Consider the following 16,401-nt stretch of genomic DNA (forward strand, 5'->3'; position numbering starts at 1 on the left):
AATATTGCAAATATAAATGTTTTCAATTCTTTTGATACAATGCCTTTAAGCCCGAAAATGTACCGTGGTTAGTTAATAAAATGTGGATTTGTTGAATTGTCTTGGTAAAAAATATTTTAATCTATCTTGTTAAAAACAATGTAGGTAACGTCCAAAATAATCTGACATCTGGTTGTTGTGTTGACTACAGAAGAAAAACATCTTACTTTTTTTCACAGATAAAACGCTTTCTGGAGATACATAGGGTCATCATTCCAAGTTAGACCATACTCATTTCCATCAGAATTGCTTGGTTGTCCATCACCCCAATCAGCAAAGGTGATATCAGTCTGACTAGTGGACCACATCCAATCGCCCTCATTTTCTATGTCTGTGCCGCCTAACCAGTAAGCTATAAATGTAGTATGCAACTTGGTGTAAAAACATATCCCAATAACATGAAGGTTGTATGTGACTATTAAAGGGGTAAATAACCGATCTCTTAAAACATATGACAAAACTTTTTGAAACACAAAATTTGAAAAAAATAAGTGAGAGTCTGTCCATTTGCAGAAAATATCACTCGTGATATAGACAGTTATTTAAATGAATAAGGCATTGCAGTTTCTAAAATTTAATTGATAGAATAATAAATTAAGAATGATAAGTTTGTAACTTTTTTGAATTGTTGCATACCGCTGTCAAGACGTTAAATATGTTAAGTGTTTGTAATGTCATTAGATATACATACATGAAGTTGCTTTTGTCTTCAAAAAGTCCATTTCAGAACTAGACATTACTTCAACAAGCATACTGCAGTAACTTTCGCAAGTAGACTACAAAGGAAATGATATATCAAGATTTGTCTTACTGGTTTCTCCCTTCTAATAGGACAGGAGTTTGTGTCTTGATTTAAAAAAAAATGGATATCTGTTCTATAGAAAAAAAAATACATGTTACTTGTGGTCGGACCATTATCTATAATCAACTTGATAAACAAGATAATTATGTCTGAATTCTTTTAGCTGTCGATGATGTGTTTTGTGATTTTTTAATATATTTTATTTTATCGGAAGAGTCTTATATTGTACGGAACTGTGTTTACATCTTAAAAATATGCCATTCAGTCATGTATTAAGACCAAAACATGTAGTTATGATAATGACTTATTAATTTGACAGTCTACTGTTCAGACTGAAATTTAACGTGCAAAACTAGTAGTTATACTGCTAATCTTCAGATTTTTAAACGTGTTCCAAGTTTTTTAAAACCATAATGGTATCATCAGAAGCGCAAAAAAAATGTTTTCGTCAGGGAAAATTGAACAAACTACGATTATTTTTGTTAGTTCATTCGTGTTGTTAAGATGAGAACTATTTCTAGTTTAATGTTTTCATTTTTCTTTTTATGATGACGCTGTTGGGACACGTCGTCGTCATATACTGATATAGTTTGCACTTCAATCCCCACTTCAGACTAATACATATCTTCTCACTCTAAGGTAGTTGTCTTGTACAGTTTCTCAAAACATTGAGTGAAATAAAATAATCCTTTTATTTAAAACAAATGCTGGACTAATTTTTTTCTGTTTTATTTAAAAGTTATGCTAAATTAAAACATACATTTAAATGTAGATAAAAATGTTGCATTGCATTAAGGATATCAAACCAAGTAAATGTAAGATTGTCCTGTTGACCGGAAGTGGTACAGACTAGTAAAAACAGCCAACAAAAAGTAGACAAAAGTAGTTTTGACCTCAAAGATTCTCAATTTTCTATTTTTCGTGCAATGAGGCACGTCATATATTTGAATTAAGCATGTCATAGTCTAAAAATGATTTTTGTATCCCTATAGGTACCTTTTCAACGACTGAATGAATTGTTTTGACCTTAACAACACATACACGCATTAATCTGATTAACTAATGCAGAAGTACAAACCTTAGAATCGTTCCAATTTCTTTTATCATCACTGAAATAGTAGCATTTATTTTCGTTCTTTAACCATTTGTTCTGACATTGTGTCGAATCTAAAATTTAGCAAAAAATCTAGGAAAAGTATCATATAGAAGAGCCTCCTGAGCAGTGAAAGGTTTGAATAGAAACAAAATAACATTAATAAGCCCCTTATTTGGCCCAAAAATTACTGCAAATTTAAAAGTTATCGTACATATTTTCAAATTACTAAAAACTTGACTAAGGTATAAGGTACTAAGAAAAACAAAACAAATTTGACATCGAACAAGTTACCATGGCAACGAATCATGACTTAATTTGCATATTTTGTTAAATTTCGTGATTTTCCTTGTTTTTTCATCAAATTTTAAGTATATTTTAGATTGAAAAAGTATGTGCGCACACAAGAAACAACTTTATATTTGGTGAGATTATTCCAATAGTTATAATAAAGCTTCTGTTAAATTATTTTGTTGTTTCTCGGCTGCGCAGGATGTTTCCTCAACGGAAATTATGATAGAAAACTGCATAAATTCTGTATTTTTCATCGTTTTTGTGAAAACAATACATATTATGACGTAATTGTGACGTCATCAGATAAAAATCTTTGTGTTTTTAATTTATATTTCTTGACCCTATACATTTCTAAACATAATGTGTCAATTTGAAATGGTTATCAAACATGTTATTTTCTTGGGCCAAAACTAGGCCTTAAAGCCCCTACTCCTTACAAGTACCCGTGATTTATCGATGATCAGATTTTAGAATATACATATCAAGATGAAATCAGATTAAAATGAGAGAATCGCATGAATGGATGGTAAATCGGTGTGTCAAACGGATGTGTGTAATTTCATATGAATACATCACCCGCCATGCTAATCCACACTCAATCAACATGTTATGGCACAATGGAGAATAGGACGGAATTCTTTAATTTTAACATCAGGCGGTTATTTAGGTATCTGAATATTTATAAGACCGCGAATACATGCTTCTTGTAATTTGGGACACAGACACATCGCCAATAAGTGATGGTGATCGTAAAATTTAAGAAAAATCGATTTTTGTTACTCTTCTGCATTATCCTTCTAAAGTCGTTTTTCTGTAACGAGTCTTCTGTAAATGAAAGAAATATAATGTGCGCATGCATGCGAATATCGTGTCAAATAAGATATGTACACCAAATAGGACGGGTCGCAGAGTATGCGTATGCTGTGAACATAGCGTTTGGCGTCTATCTAATACTCACGTATAACAAACAAATCAGTATTCGCTGCTTTATCAGCAGAAACTGATACATTATAATTATATTACTCCTATATTTAGATCCTATTCTGGTAAGCATGTAAGAGAGAGTTTTGATTGTGTGGGTTTTTTTTTGGAATTTTTTATAAATGTTTAAAAACTTTTTTTATAAAATTGTCTAATTATACCTGTGGACTTCTTCATCATTATTGCATCTCCTGAAAGTTCACTTTGTGGGCAGAAAAAAAACGTCTAGAATACACTGTCTAGTTTTCTTGTCATAACTAGCGTTGCAACATGAATCCTGTACGCAACACAGAGTACCACAAGCAATGGATGATGGAGCTGTTTCTATCTTCAATGTTGAACTGCTTGGTATTATTTTTCTGTCTTTTGTGTTGATAAAACCTTGTTTATTAGTATTCAGCTTTGCAATACATAGTATGTTCATGGGCAGAAGAAGAACAATAGAATGAACAACACGCAACGTTATTTCCAAAATTTTCATTGTACAAGGTTGATGTTTTGTTTAACGTTTGAAATGTGCAAACTACCACTTTTCCCAAATGACTGATTTAAAGAACAGGTAGACAAATAACCAGTATATATACTGACAGATGTAATTAATGTTTCGAAAATCAATTCACAGATCTATAACGGCCTGAAAAACACTATGCATGTCGATTAACATGTACTTATATTTCTGTATTTAATACACGACCTCGTTTTTGTAATTGCTGCATAATACTTTTAATCAAAGAGCTTGTTCACTATGAGTGAAAAGATCGCCATTAATATTCTTTCTATTGATATTATTATTCTTCTAAAAAATGATTCAATCTATTCAATTGCAGAACTATATTTTAAATATAGTTTTGCAATTGATGGAGAATTCATAATATAATTATTTGAAAAACTAAGGATTTTCTTTTCCTAGGAGTGAATTGCCTTAGCAATTTTTGGCACAGCTTTTTTTTTTATTTTGGGTCTGTAATTCTTTTCAATTTTGTACTTGTTTGGCTTTTTAACTGTTAGTTAACATGGTTAAGAAATATATCCGATATCATTTGAGAAACGGTTATTCCATAATGGTCAACCAACTTGTGATGGCGTCCGTAAAATTTACGAAGTGATGATTTGAACTTCACCATTTGGAACTCTTAGTGTAATAGCTTCGTTGTAAGCAGCAGCCCTCTTTCAAGAAAATCATGATACATTTTGTAGGAAATGCAAGCACGGGAATATCGTGTCAATTGGGATATATATACATCGTATGCAGGTGCTGCTGGAATAATGCTACCTAGAAATGGAGATTTCACAATAAGGAGGCTGAAATCATCTAGTTTGTCGTAAAATTTTGTTTTCAAATGACCCTCATTGTCAATTTCTAGGTGTAAGTCAAGATATGAGGCCGACTTAACTGTATCTGTCGTATCTTTTATCTCTAGTTTGATGGGATAGTATTTAACTTCGTGGCCCAATATTTGTATACTATTGACTTCATTGTGCAAATGCGGAATAAATAATGCATATAAAATACTTTGTGACAAGAATGATAAAGGCCGTTATTTAATGTAGGCAATACATGTAAGTAAGCAATGTGAAACAGTTTGTTATTATCTCTGAAAACAGTTCTTCTGAATTTTTACAGCAAATTGATCGCGATGTTAATAATAAAGGAATCTAAAATTTAAAACTCATTTTCGACGCTTTATGGTGCAAATTATACTTTGCACCTCTGACATTTTTGGATAAATAATTCAGACAACCAAAACTACTTTTATTGATCAACATTATATTCACCAAGTACAAAAGAGTGAAAGCAGAATAGTATTTATATATCACTGCCTTAAATGTTATGGCATTGGTCGTCAATGACAAAGGTAAAGCACGAAAGCAGATATGTCGCATTAAGTCACTTTATAAGTTCTCTTTTAATTTTTTTTCTAAAAAGGAACGGAAGGAGATTCGAACTCAATTAAGTACAAAAAGACAACGTCATGGCTAAAAAAAGTCTGAGAACAGAAACATTGTAGTACACAAAACAACATAGAAAACTAAGACTAAGCGATACGAAAAACGGGTGGTGATCACCCGTAGTGTTGCTTTATTCAGTTCATACCTGGTATTTTTTGTATGATTGAATGAGATGGTTGGTTGTTTCAAATAAAGTAAAATCACAAAACAATTGAACTCTACGGAAAATTCAAACCGGAACTTCCCTAATCAAATGGCAAAATCAAACAAATGCTTTTCTGATTTTCATGACCTCATCTGTCTTTGTCAGCATTTTAGGGTACAAAACAAAGCGTTTAAAATACTAAGTGCGATGACAGGTAGCACATGAACTTTGTATTTATATTGCTTGCAGTAATAGTGAACGAGCTTATACAATCTCTAATTTAGTACAACAGTAGTTTACTGCTGATCAAAAGACGTACATCGACAAGAGGAAACAAATCGATGTTACAAACTAAAATCTAGGGAAACACATCAATTATAAGAATAAAAATGGGACAACAAAAAACTAGTGTGCAGCAAAACCAACATTAACATACATAGATACGGCCTATTTGAAATTAAAAAAAAATCCATACTCCCGACTTGAAGTAAGCCATTTTAAAACAAATGATGGGTTGAACCTGGTGGTATGGCTATACAACATCTACCAATAAGTAAGTAAAGCTCGTAAATAAAAAAAAAAACATCTGTCAATAGGCCCGAGAACACAGTTATTTCGTAGTGCATTTCTTTTAGACAATAAAAATTCAAATTAAAAAAATCGCACCTGCTCTTTCTCAAAAATATTTTTACAGTGTAGTGATTTACCAGTGAGACAAATAATATCAAAATTATAGAAACTTTTACCAGCTCTAACTCAAAATATTGACAATTCTGTGTTAAGGGGGTGTAAAATTCAGTTTGACAGCTTCAGACGTGATAAAATTTGACCTTTTAGAACTGGACCAATTCACTACTTAACATAAAGTTTCAGCACCCAAATTTTTTTGACATGTAACTACATCCCCCTACTTAATATTTCATGCATTTAATATCAAGAAATAAATTGGGAAAGTGTATTAAATAAAACATGCAAGTTAAACACTGTTTACACTAGGGACTACTAGTATATTCGTAGACAACGAAAACCAAAGGACGATAACTGTGTCCTTGGACCAATAAGTAAATATAGCTCGTAAATAACAAACATCTATCAATAAGTCAATTAAGGTCGTAAATATAAAAAATAAAATGTAAAGTGAAGTAATTACAATATTATATCAACATTTGAACACTCTGATGATACATTTCATTATACACCAACTGGTTCAGTAAATGCATTGTCTTTTTAAAGATGTCATCTTTGTCTTCTATGACTGTTTGTTTTCCACTCAATTGAATAAGTCTGTAAGAACAAATCTAAATGCATAATAATTACTGAGAATATATTTGATTTATATACCTATATGGAGTTATTTTCTTTCAAAACGTCAGGTCATTCTTTTTCAGAATCAACCCGGACGATACCATGTTTCAATGATATATGCTCCAATGCATAAAATAATGACCTGTGTAAGGACATTATTTTCCTTGATAAACATGCAATCTATGATTTACTTCAAAATTTTATTCGTCTAATAGTTTTTTGTTGCCTATTTGGAAATTTAGTTTCTAAAGTTCAACGGATAATAGATGTAAAAGAAACCGTCATTGTAGACCCGCAATTTAATTTTAGAAACAAATAACGTGAAGTTTTGTTGATTTATCACTATAATAAAGAAACATTATCATATAGGTCAGAAGAATTTTAATGTAGACTTTCATAAAATAAATCCAGATTTAACATATTCGTGTGTCAGATTTTGAAAATCTTATTGAGTCAAACTGAATAGGTTGATTGCTTAAAGTCCAGTGGCAAATATTGCATGCATGATCAGAACGAGACACACTGAATAGGAAATGAAACTGTGACCTACATGTATTTATATCTTAAGTTGACAACAAATAAAAAATAAATCTTACTTTTTTCACAGATGAAACGCCTTGGATATATACAAGGGATATCATTCCATATCAAGTTACCATTCATTTGAAGGCAATGTTCATTTCCATTAGAATTGCTTGGCTCTCCAACACCCCATTCAGCAAAGGTGAGATCAGTTTGACTAGTGGACCATATCCAATCGCCTTCTTTTTCTATGTCTGTGCCGCCTAACCAGAGGGCTAAAAATATAAATAAACAAAATAAATATTGTGTGCATTACTATTGTGGTAGAAAATTCTTAGTCTAAAATACATGTTTAAAAACAACTGTTTAAAATTCAAAATTACAAATGAATAGTTGAATTATATTAACTTGCAAAACATAGATAATTGGTGATACAGGATTTTAATCATACGAACCAATTGTTGCAGTTAGTAAAATCTTAATATAAACATGACTAATGATCATTGTGTACCCTTCCGGAGCAGCTGAGATTATCACAGTGGTGCTGTTTTTGTTGCTTAGTCTTTTTGGATGATAAGTTTTGCAAAATTTCGCACTATTTGTTTGCTGTTTGTCTTTTTTTTAGCCATGATACTGTTGTCAGTTTATTTTTCATATAGGAGTTTGAATGTCCTTCTGTTATCTTTTTGCCTACTTTTGGAAAGAAAAATGAAACGATTTTTTGTAAGTATCAATACAAAAATAAGAATTTCAAATGTTAACTGTAATAAGATATAATTGAATTATAGATACATACACGAAGCATATCCAGTTGCTTTTGTCTTCACAAAGTCCAGTTCACAACTTGATATTACTTCTACAAGCATAGCGCCATACCCTTCGCAAGTAGACTTAAATTGATATTATATATTATGGTAACACAATGTTTATTTCCATTTTCTGTCTTTTAATTTCAATATGGTTCATTGAGGAAAGAGTGTATGCATAATTGCTTTCAATTTCAAAGTCAAAAATGTATGTAATTTATTTTTTAGTTTTTCAAATCAAACCTGAAAATATATGAACATTTTTATTTGGGTTTTTTTTAAATTGTTATGTTACTTGTGTTTAGAGCACATTGAGGTATTAACAATGAGTATTTTAGTAGTTAATGATTCTTTTGATAATTCTATTAGGGTGTAAAGGTATTGACCAAAGCATATTTATTATGAAACGAGAACCCCGTCATGGTAAAAACTAGCGCACAATCAATACTTTTACAATTCAATAAAATCATAAAAAGAAGCCTTCAATTCTTATAAAAAGGAAATAATTTGTAGGACTTGAATTCATTATGATTTAACTGCCGGTTTGCTTTTTATCCTAACAATTTTACGAGGAGCAATAGCGAAGGACAAAGCCGACTCAAAACAATATAAAAAAATATCCCCAGTTTTACGGCATTGTTTTTCTTTTCGATTGAGGCGATCTAGGTGAAGCCATTTTTATACTGTTCGCGGTAATTTAACACACTAAAGTGGTTGACTTAAAATACAAAGAAAACTGAATGAGATACATGCTGCAACTATTTTAATATAATACAGGTTTGGACGACTTTTACTTTACTTTAATTTTAATTTTAAAAATTCTAGAACGTTGTGGACAATGTATGATTTCAAGTCTTCGAATAATGCATAATATAGATTCATAAATGTGTTTCACTTATAAAATGAATGAGCGAGACCACTGATATTCCCTATGTTTTAAATAATGAAGGGGTACAAACCTTAGTATCGTTCCAATTTCTTTCGTCATTACTGAAGAAGTAACAGTTATTTTCATTTTTAAACCATCCGTTTTGGCATTGTAATGAACCTGAAAATTTTAACATTCTAAAAGTAATATAAATATCAAGTAAAACGTACTGTAAATATTTACATAGATTGTAATAGAAAAATTAATATAATTTTGGTTCAACAAGCAACACGTGTTCTAAATTAACTAAGACGTATATGTTACAGTGATGTCATATGTACTATTGTTTTTCTGTTTGTCTTTTTCATTTTTAGCCATGGCGTTGTCAGTTTGTTTTTGATTTATGAGTTTGACTGTCCCTTTGGTATCTTTCGTCCCTCTTTTACAGTGAATTTGTATAATCATTATTAATTATATTTAATCCCTGAAAATGACCAGTGACTTTACATAATCACTGAACATATTAATCATTATTCGACAAGTTCCCTAATATGATTTCAGGAATTATCAATAATTTTAGGATCCTTTGTTTGATAAAAAAAAAGTGTATAGCCAAATTATCATTTTACTTTCATATTACTTGCCAGATGAAATAATTTTGCTTTTAAACACAGGAATTTCAGATAAAGTTGAAGACTTCGAAATTAATAATATCAAGATTCCAATTATAGCGATAACTTTACATGTAGTTTTTGATTATTTTAAAAAGCCAGCGTCAAATGTATAGTCATGTCCTATTTGTACATCTACAGAACATGTTATTTGTGATACATGTAAAGCAAAAGGGGAAGATCATTATGGAACAACTTAATTCTTTTTGGGTTTTTTTCAAATGAATAAGAAATTTAAACAGAGAACTGTGAACTTACGCAACAAAATGTATAGAAACTAACTAAATTAACAATTAGAACAAAATATAGAAGAAGCTGGCATTTGATGTAATATTCTTATAGCAATTCCACAGGGTAAAAAACGAAAGGGAATCCCAAAAAACATAATGACCAAAAGTCTGAAAAAGGATATCGCCTGGCTGTAAAAAAAAGGTATCTTGCTCGCTCCAGTTCGAGGTTGCTAATACCCTGTTTTCAGGGTACATACAGATGTTTTTACTGAAAACTTTATTTCTCTTAGGTGGGTCATTCAATCTGATTCGATATGTGAAGGAAACGTTTTCTAAAATGTGGATAGTGTTGTAAAAACAGATGTGAAGCATATTATCTTAATATATTGTGTTTAACATTTTAATCTATTGTGTTTAACATCTTAATATATTGTGTTTGACATTTTAATATATTGTGTTTAACATTTTAATATATTGTGTTTAACATTTTCATATATATTGTGTTTAATATTTTAATATATTGTGTTTAACATTTTAATATATTTAATTAAATAGGATTATCATTTTGATATTTTGTGCTTAACATTTTACAATTTATGTTTACAGTGTAATGCTGTTTTAATATGATTTTATAGTATAGATTATTTGCCTTTAATTCATTTTCTCTATAAAAAAAACTATTTTACTATTTCAGTTATTATGTATAATCCCTGACGTTTTTTATAGTGATTATACATTATCCCTGAACATTTTACTAATTATATATCATCCCTAAACTTGCCAGTGGTTCTACATAATCACTGATTATACAAATTGACTGTAAAATATATATATATATATATGTACTGGCATATTACGCAACTCTATACATGGAAACATATAAAAGAGGGTCGAAAAATATCAGAGGAACAGTCAAACTCATTGATCGAAAATAAACTGACAACGTCTTGGCCAAAAAGTAAAAAGGCAAATTTCAAATAGTAGTACACAAGACACAACATAGAAAAAAAAGTGAGCATCAATAACCCCATCCAAAACTGTGTCTATCTCCGGTTCTGCAGAAGGATAAGCAAATCCAGCTCTACATGTGGCACCTATCTTACTGCTCGTGTTATTACAAACCCAGTAAAAGTTTTATTAGGTAGGTCATATCTTTTGTCGTAAAGTTTTGTTTTCAGCCAACGATAATTGTGAATTTATAGATGTAAGTCAAGAAATGATGGTGACTTAACTCTATCTGTTGTATCCTACATGCATATCTCTAATTAAATAGGATATACGCGTTCAACATATATACCAGATTTTAAATTATTTAGTGAGAGATCATAATATTTATAGCGGAAAATGAGGAAGTTCAAGTATGAAGTCGGCAAGACGAGGGCACACTTGGGAATACATAATTTCATAAGCATATCTTTTAAGGACGCTTGAGAAATTATTAAAGAAAAATGAAAACAACTGTCAAAGAATTAGTTGCAAACCAACTTCAGGAAAACATAAAACGTAAATTTGAATTATTCGGCCAGAAGTCTCAAACAACACTGTATATAATAAAAGAAGATCCGGTATGATTGCAATTGAGACAACTCTCAAGAGACTAAATGAAACAAAAACTAGCAATTAGTAATAGTCGTGGTTATCGTAGACCCATTGCTATATTATGTTCTCTCGAGTGTTAAACGACCACAGGTCAGATCTAAAAATTGTATTCAAATAAATACGATGTAATTACTAGTAATAGATAATTTTACATCAGGAGAAAAGTGGCACATATAAAACGAATTTATGAGGGAAGAGAATCCTCTTTATATATGTTTTAAACTCTATTTTTGGAGTAAAATTATCTATATGTACCTGTTGACTTCTTCATCATCAATGCATCTCCTGAAGTTTCATTTTGTGGGCAACAAGATTCTTCTAGAATACACTGTCTAGTTGTCTTGTCATAACTAGCGTAGCAACATGACCCCAGCACGCAACAGAGAGTACTACAAGCAATAGATGATGGAGCTGTTTCTATCTTCAATGTTGAACTGCTTGGTAGAATTTTTCTGTCTTTTGTGTTGATAAAATCTTGTTTATTTGTATTCATCTTTGCAAGACAAAGTGTTGTCACAAGCAGAATAAAAGCAATTGAACGAACAACACTCGACGTTATTTCCCAATTTTTCATTTCTCACAGTTAAAGTTATGTTTAACGTTTGCAATGTACAACATACAACTTTGTCAAATGATCAGTTCGAAGATCGGGGAGACGAATAACCTGGGTATAACCTGACAGATGTATTTAATGTTTAGAAATTCAATTCCACGATCTATATTAGACTAAAGAACAAGCTATATATGGCGACTAATATGCAATTATATTGCTGTATATATGACGATAATAAACGTCTTCGTTTTCTTATTTGTTGCAAAATTGTTTAAATCAAATAGCTTGGAATACGATTACCAAATTGCACCTATTGATATAAGTATATAGTTCTATCATATTTAAATGCACATGTATTCGCTATTTGATAGTATGCAAACAAAGTCTTCACATCTTACAGACAAATTTTCAATAACTAGAAAAACATTGTATAATTATAAATGAACATTGTTTGTATTGTGTTTACATTTGTTTCTTGGGTTGTAATTATTCACTTGCTTGGTACGGATAGAAAGACTGTGCTTAAAGGGGCGTATATGGAAGTTGTCAATAAAACTTCTTTATAACCTTGAAAATAATATTTCTTAAAACTTGTTAAAATCCATGTTAAATATGCATGGATAGACATTTGAAAGGGATTGCAATGGATCGCACAATGTATGCATGTTAAATGTCTTTGAGAAATTTCTCTATTGAGTAGTTAAAAAAATGATACATGCAATAAAACTCAATAATACAAGAGTAGTATACCGCTTTTCAAAAGTCATAAATCGATTGATAGAAAATAAATCCTGGTTACAAACTGAAACCGAAAAGACACACTTACTATACGATGAAAACAACAAAACATTAAAGTGCAACAAAAACTGAACAATGCATTAAAAGAAACAAACTATTGGATAACAACTTCCATATTCATAAAAGTTGAACTTTGGTTTATGGCTAGCCACATCTCTGGGCTTTATAGCAACATTAAAATACTGCGCGTTGAAATATGTGTATCCATTTAAACGAATGTATCGATACTTTAACAGAAATTTCAAACAATGACTGGTAAAATTTGAACTAACAAAATATCCTTCAGTGTTTAACTCAACATTGGTTGTTTAAGGAGTTGATGTTATAGTAATGAAATTAGTAATGATTCACCTTTGTTTCATTTTAAATATAAAAAAAGTAGATGTGGTATATTAAGACAGCTCCAACTCTGCACAAGAGAACTAATCATACAGAAATTAACAGCTATAAGTCATGGTGCAGTCTTCAATAAAGATAAATGTCCATATCGCATAGTCAGCTATTAAAGGCCCCGATATCACAAATGTAAAACATTCAAACGAAACATTTGACATTCTTTCACTATTCCTGACGGAACATTACTATTAATTGCGTGCACACTATCTAGTTAATAGGTTAAAGTAATCGTCACATGAATACGAATTCAATATATAAAAAAAGAAGATGTGGTATGATTGCCAATGCGAAATAGATACATTTTAAAGTTAATTATTCGGGTCTTAACGACTCTCGTTTAAATAACTTTGTAACAATTTGTTTTGATCATTACTTGTTATTCAAAACTAGTTTTGTCCAGCCATTTAAGGATCGAAATATGCTATATTTTTTTATAATAAAGGGAAAGATGTAATCTGATAAACAATTAGTAACAGTCTTCAGTAATGAGCAACATTATACCGTATCACAGTCAGCCATGAAAGACACTCTGAAGTAGTATTTTGTTTTTAAAGGTATCCTTGTTTTATCAATAAATCATTAGAAATAATTATTATATTTTACTGTTATGATTAATTTAACGACGTGAGCCAATATTTGTATATCATTGTTTTCAGTGTGCAAATGTGGAAAATAATAAAGCATACAATATATTTCGTAACAAGAAATGATACAGGCCATACTTATCAATTTAAAACTGTTAAGTTATTATCTTTGAAAGAAGTTGTCCTGAGTTTTAATAACCAATTGATAACGAATTCGATACTTAGTACAACCAATAATTTAAAACAATTTAGAAAAAACACATTTTTGAAACCTTATGATACAATTGTTACTTTGAGTTTTGGACACAATTAGATTAGCAATGCAAGCAACCATTACATACATACTTTTATTGATACATATTATTTACACCGAGTACAATAGAGTTTAAATAAAATGCTATGTCCCTGATTAAGATATTCATGGTTTCGGTCTTCTAAGATGATGAAAGTATATCTAAACTATTCTAACACATTAAATCTATAAATTCTCTTTACAACTTTGATATTTGTATATATTTTTTCATGCGTTGATAAGGTGGTTGGTTGTTTCAACATTTATTTTTCTGATTAACACCTCACCATCTTTATGTGTCGGTATTTCCAACTTACAAAACAATATTTAATTACCAAGAATGCAGATATCATATGTACTTTGTCGTTGACTCGGTTGCAGTAATAGTAAACGAACTTTTAAAAAATTCCTAACTTAAAGGATGCTAATTGCAGAGAAGAATATGTTTACCCTTCGCAGCATATGAGAACACCCAAAGTGTTTAGTTGGTCGGCTCTAGGATTTCCCCTAGGTCAATTAATTTTTTGGCCATTTCTTTCAAAAAAACAACATATGTTACGCTACTATATCATTTTTTTCTACACGTATCATATATATACTTTTCGTTTAAAGATTCCTTCTTTACTTCTCTATAGTCACCCCTCCCCCGAAAAAGAAGATAAGATGAATTTGCCCAATTGTTGTCTATGATTATTCTCTTAAACTTATCTGTTAGTCTTCATTGTAATGCATAAACATTAACTTTTAAATCGATTTTTTTTTTACTTAAGAGCCGACAAATTCATTATATTTGAAAATCTATGTAACAGCAGTGTACAGCTGTTCGAAGTAACCGCTGGAACAATTTTTCAGTAACAGACATATCAAAAGTAATTTCACAAAACTCTTTAAAACATCTATCAATAATAAAATAACTCGGAAATATAAAACAAATCAATAACATGGTTTGATGAGAACAGTGAAGTAATCAATACTATTAACAAACTGTGTTGATAACATTTGTATTATACCAAGGCATTGTTGTCTTGACGAATGCCAGCTATGTGTCCTAGAACTGCTTTCCTTTCAATTGAACAAGTCTGTAAGAAGAAATGTCAATGATCAATGTCTAAAAGGTATGATTAGGTTTACAAACACATTATAATATTAGCTACTACAAAAAAATATATATCAACTTAAGTTGATAACTACAGACAACACATGACCAACAGTCAAATATATGACTGACATTTGTAACAAGTACCTCTGTTTTGCAAACAGGCAGTTGGACATTAAATAAAAAGACCACACATATTATAGATAAATAAACATACAATTCAATATGGACATTTGGTGTTATTAAAATACATAGTTTAGGCAGAGATAACATCACAACACCTCTCATACAAGGGAGTAAATAAATACGAATAATTGATTATCCACGCACACATTCCCCCCATAAAAAGGGATGGACTTATTTACTTTGATAGGCAGGTCATACAACATTTGCCTTCAATTCTATTATTCCTGATGAAAGTAAATCTTAAAAGCGGATTGGGAGCACCTGTTTTAAATAATAATATTTTCATTTATTTTCTAGCACTACATCATTGTACATTAATATTTAAAACCCAGTGTGATGGACTTCAGAATATATCAGGGGAAAACAATAAGTAGACCACGAGATGTGCAGATAAACTAGTTAAAAATGCTATCAACACTAGAACTCTTTGCAGTAAAGCGTACTGAAAGAATAGTTCATTGTTGAAGGCCGTACGATGACCTATAGTTGTTAATGTTTGATTCATTTTGGTCTTTTGTGGATAGTTGTCTCATTGGTAATCATACCTCATCTTCTTTTTATATAGAGTGGTGTAACATTGTATAGATTATTTATTTATATGAGTTATCGCCACTTTTAAATGTCGTCATTTTCTTGTATTTAATGCGTGTCCCTCCGTTTTGGTTAATGACCCGGATTTGTATTTGTCTATCGATTTATGAGTTTTAAACATCGGTATACTACTATTGCCTTTTTTAAGCACTGCTTAAGGGATATTTCGTGGCAGTCGGTTGTTATTGGTTGAAGAAACCGACCTTCTAACATTTTATAGAATGTCCACATATCCTGCCAACGAAACTTCTGTGATTCTTTTAACCCTAAATCACAAATGCAAATTACATCAATCAAGAAAACTAACAGCATAGTTAATGCACACAAAAATTCGAATAAATAGATGTAACATAGCTACAAATGACAACCACTGAACTACATGCTCCTGGCGTTGGACAGTCCCTTACATAAAGAATGTGACTGGATTAAAAATGTTAGCGGGATTCCAACCCTCCCTTAACCTGTAACTGTGGGATAACAGTTCATCTTAAAATCGAACTATAAAATTCAGTTGAAAAAGGCTGACCTCGCCAGATGCATACAAATAGAAAAGTGGTAAATTGGTAAATTGGTACCAATGAGGGGGACATTTATAATACT

At 30.8% G+C, this 16,401-nt stretch overlaps 1 protein-coding gene across 1 annotated transcript; it reads right to left on the reverse strand.

Moving 5' to 3' along the window:
- Nucleotides 1–212: 212 nt before the first annotated feature.
- On the reverse strand, nt 213–11,798 carry LOC134694508 (natural killer cells antigen CD94-like). Its single transcript, XM_063555521.1, has 5 exons — nt 11,561–11,798; nt 8,897–8,985; nt 7,928–8,021; nt 7,266–7,406; nt 213–391 (listed from the first exon to the last, which is right to left on the reverse strand). Exons 1-5 carry the CDS (start codon nt 11,796–11,798, stop codon nt 213–215), a joined length of 741 nt encoding a protein of 246 aa, XP_063411591.1.
- Nucleotides 11,799–16,401: the final 4,603 nt, after the last annotated feature.

The sequence above is a fragment of the Mytilus trossulus genome, chromosome 13, assembly GCF_036588685.1.
Source record: "Mytilus trossulus isolate FHL-02 chromosome 13, PNRI_Mtr1.1.1.hap1, whole genome shotgun sequence".
Taxonomy (NCBI): Eukaryota; Metazoa; Mollusca; class Bivalvia; order Mytilida; family Mytilidae; genus Mytilus; species Mytilus trossulus.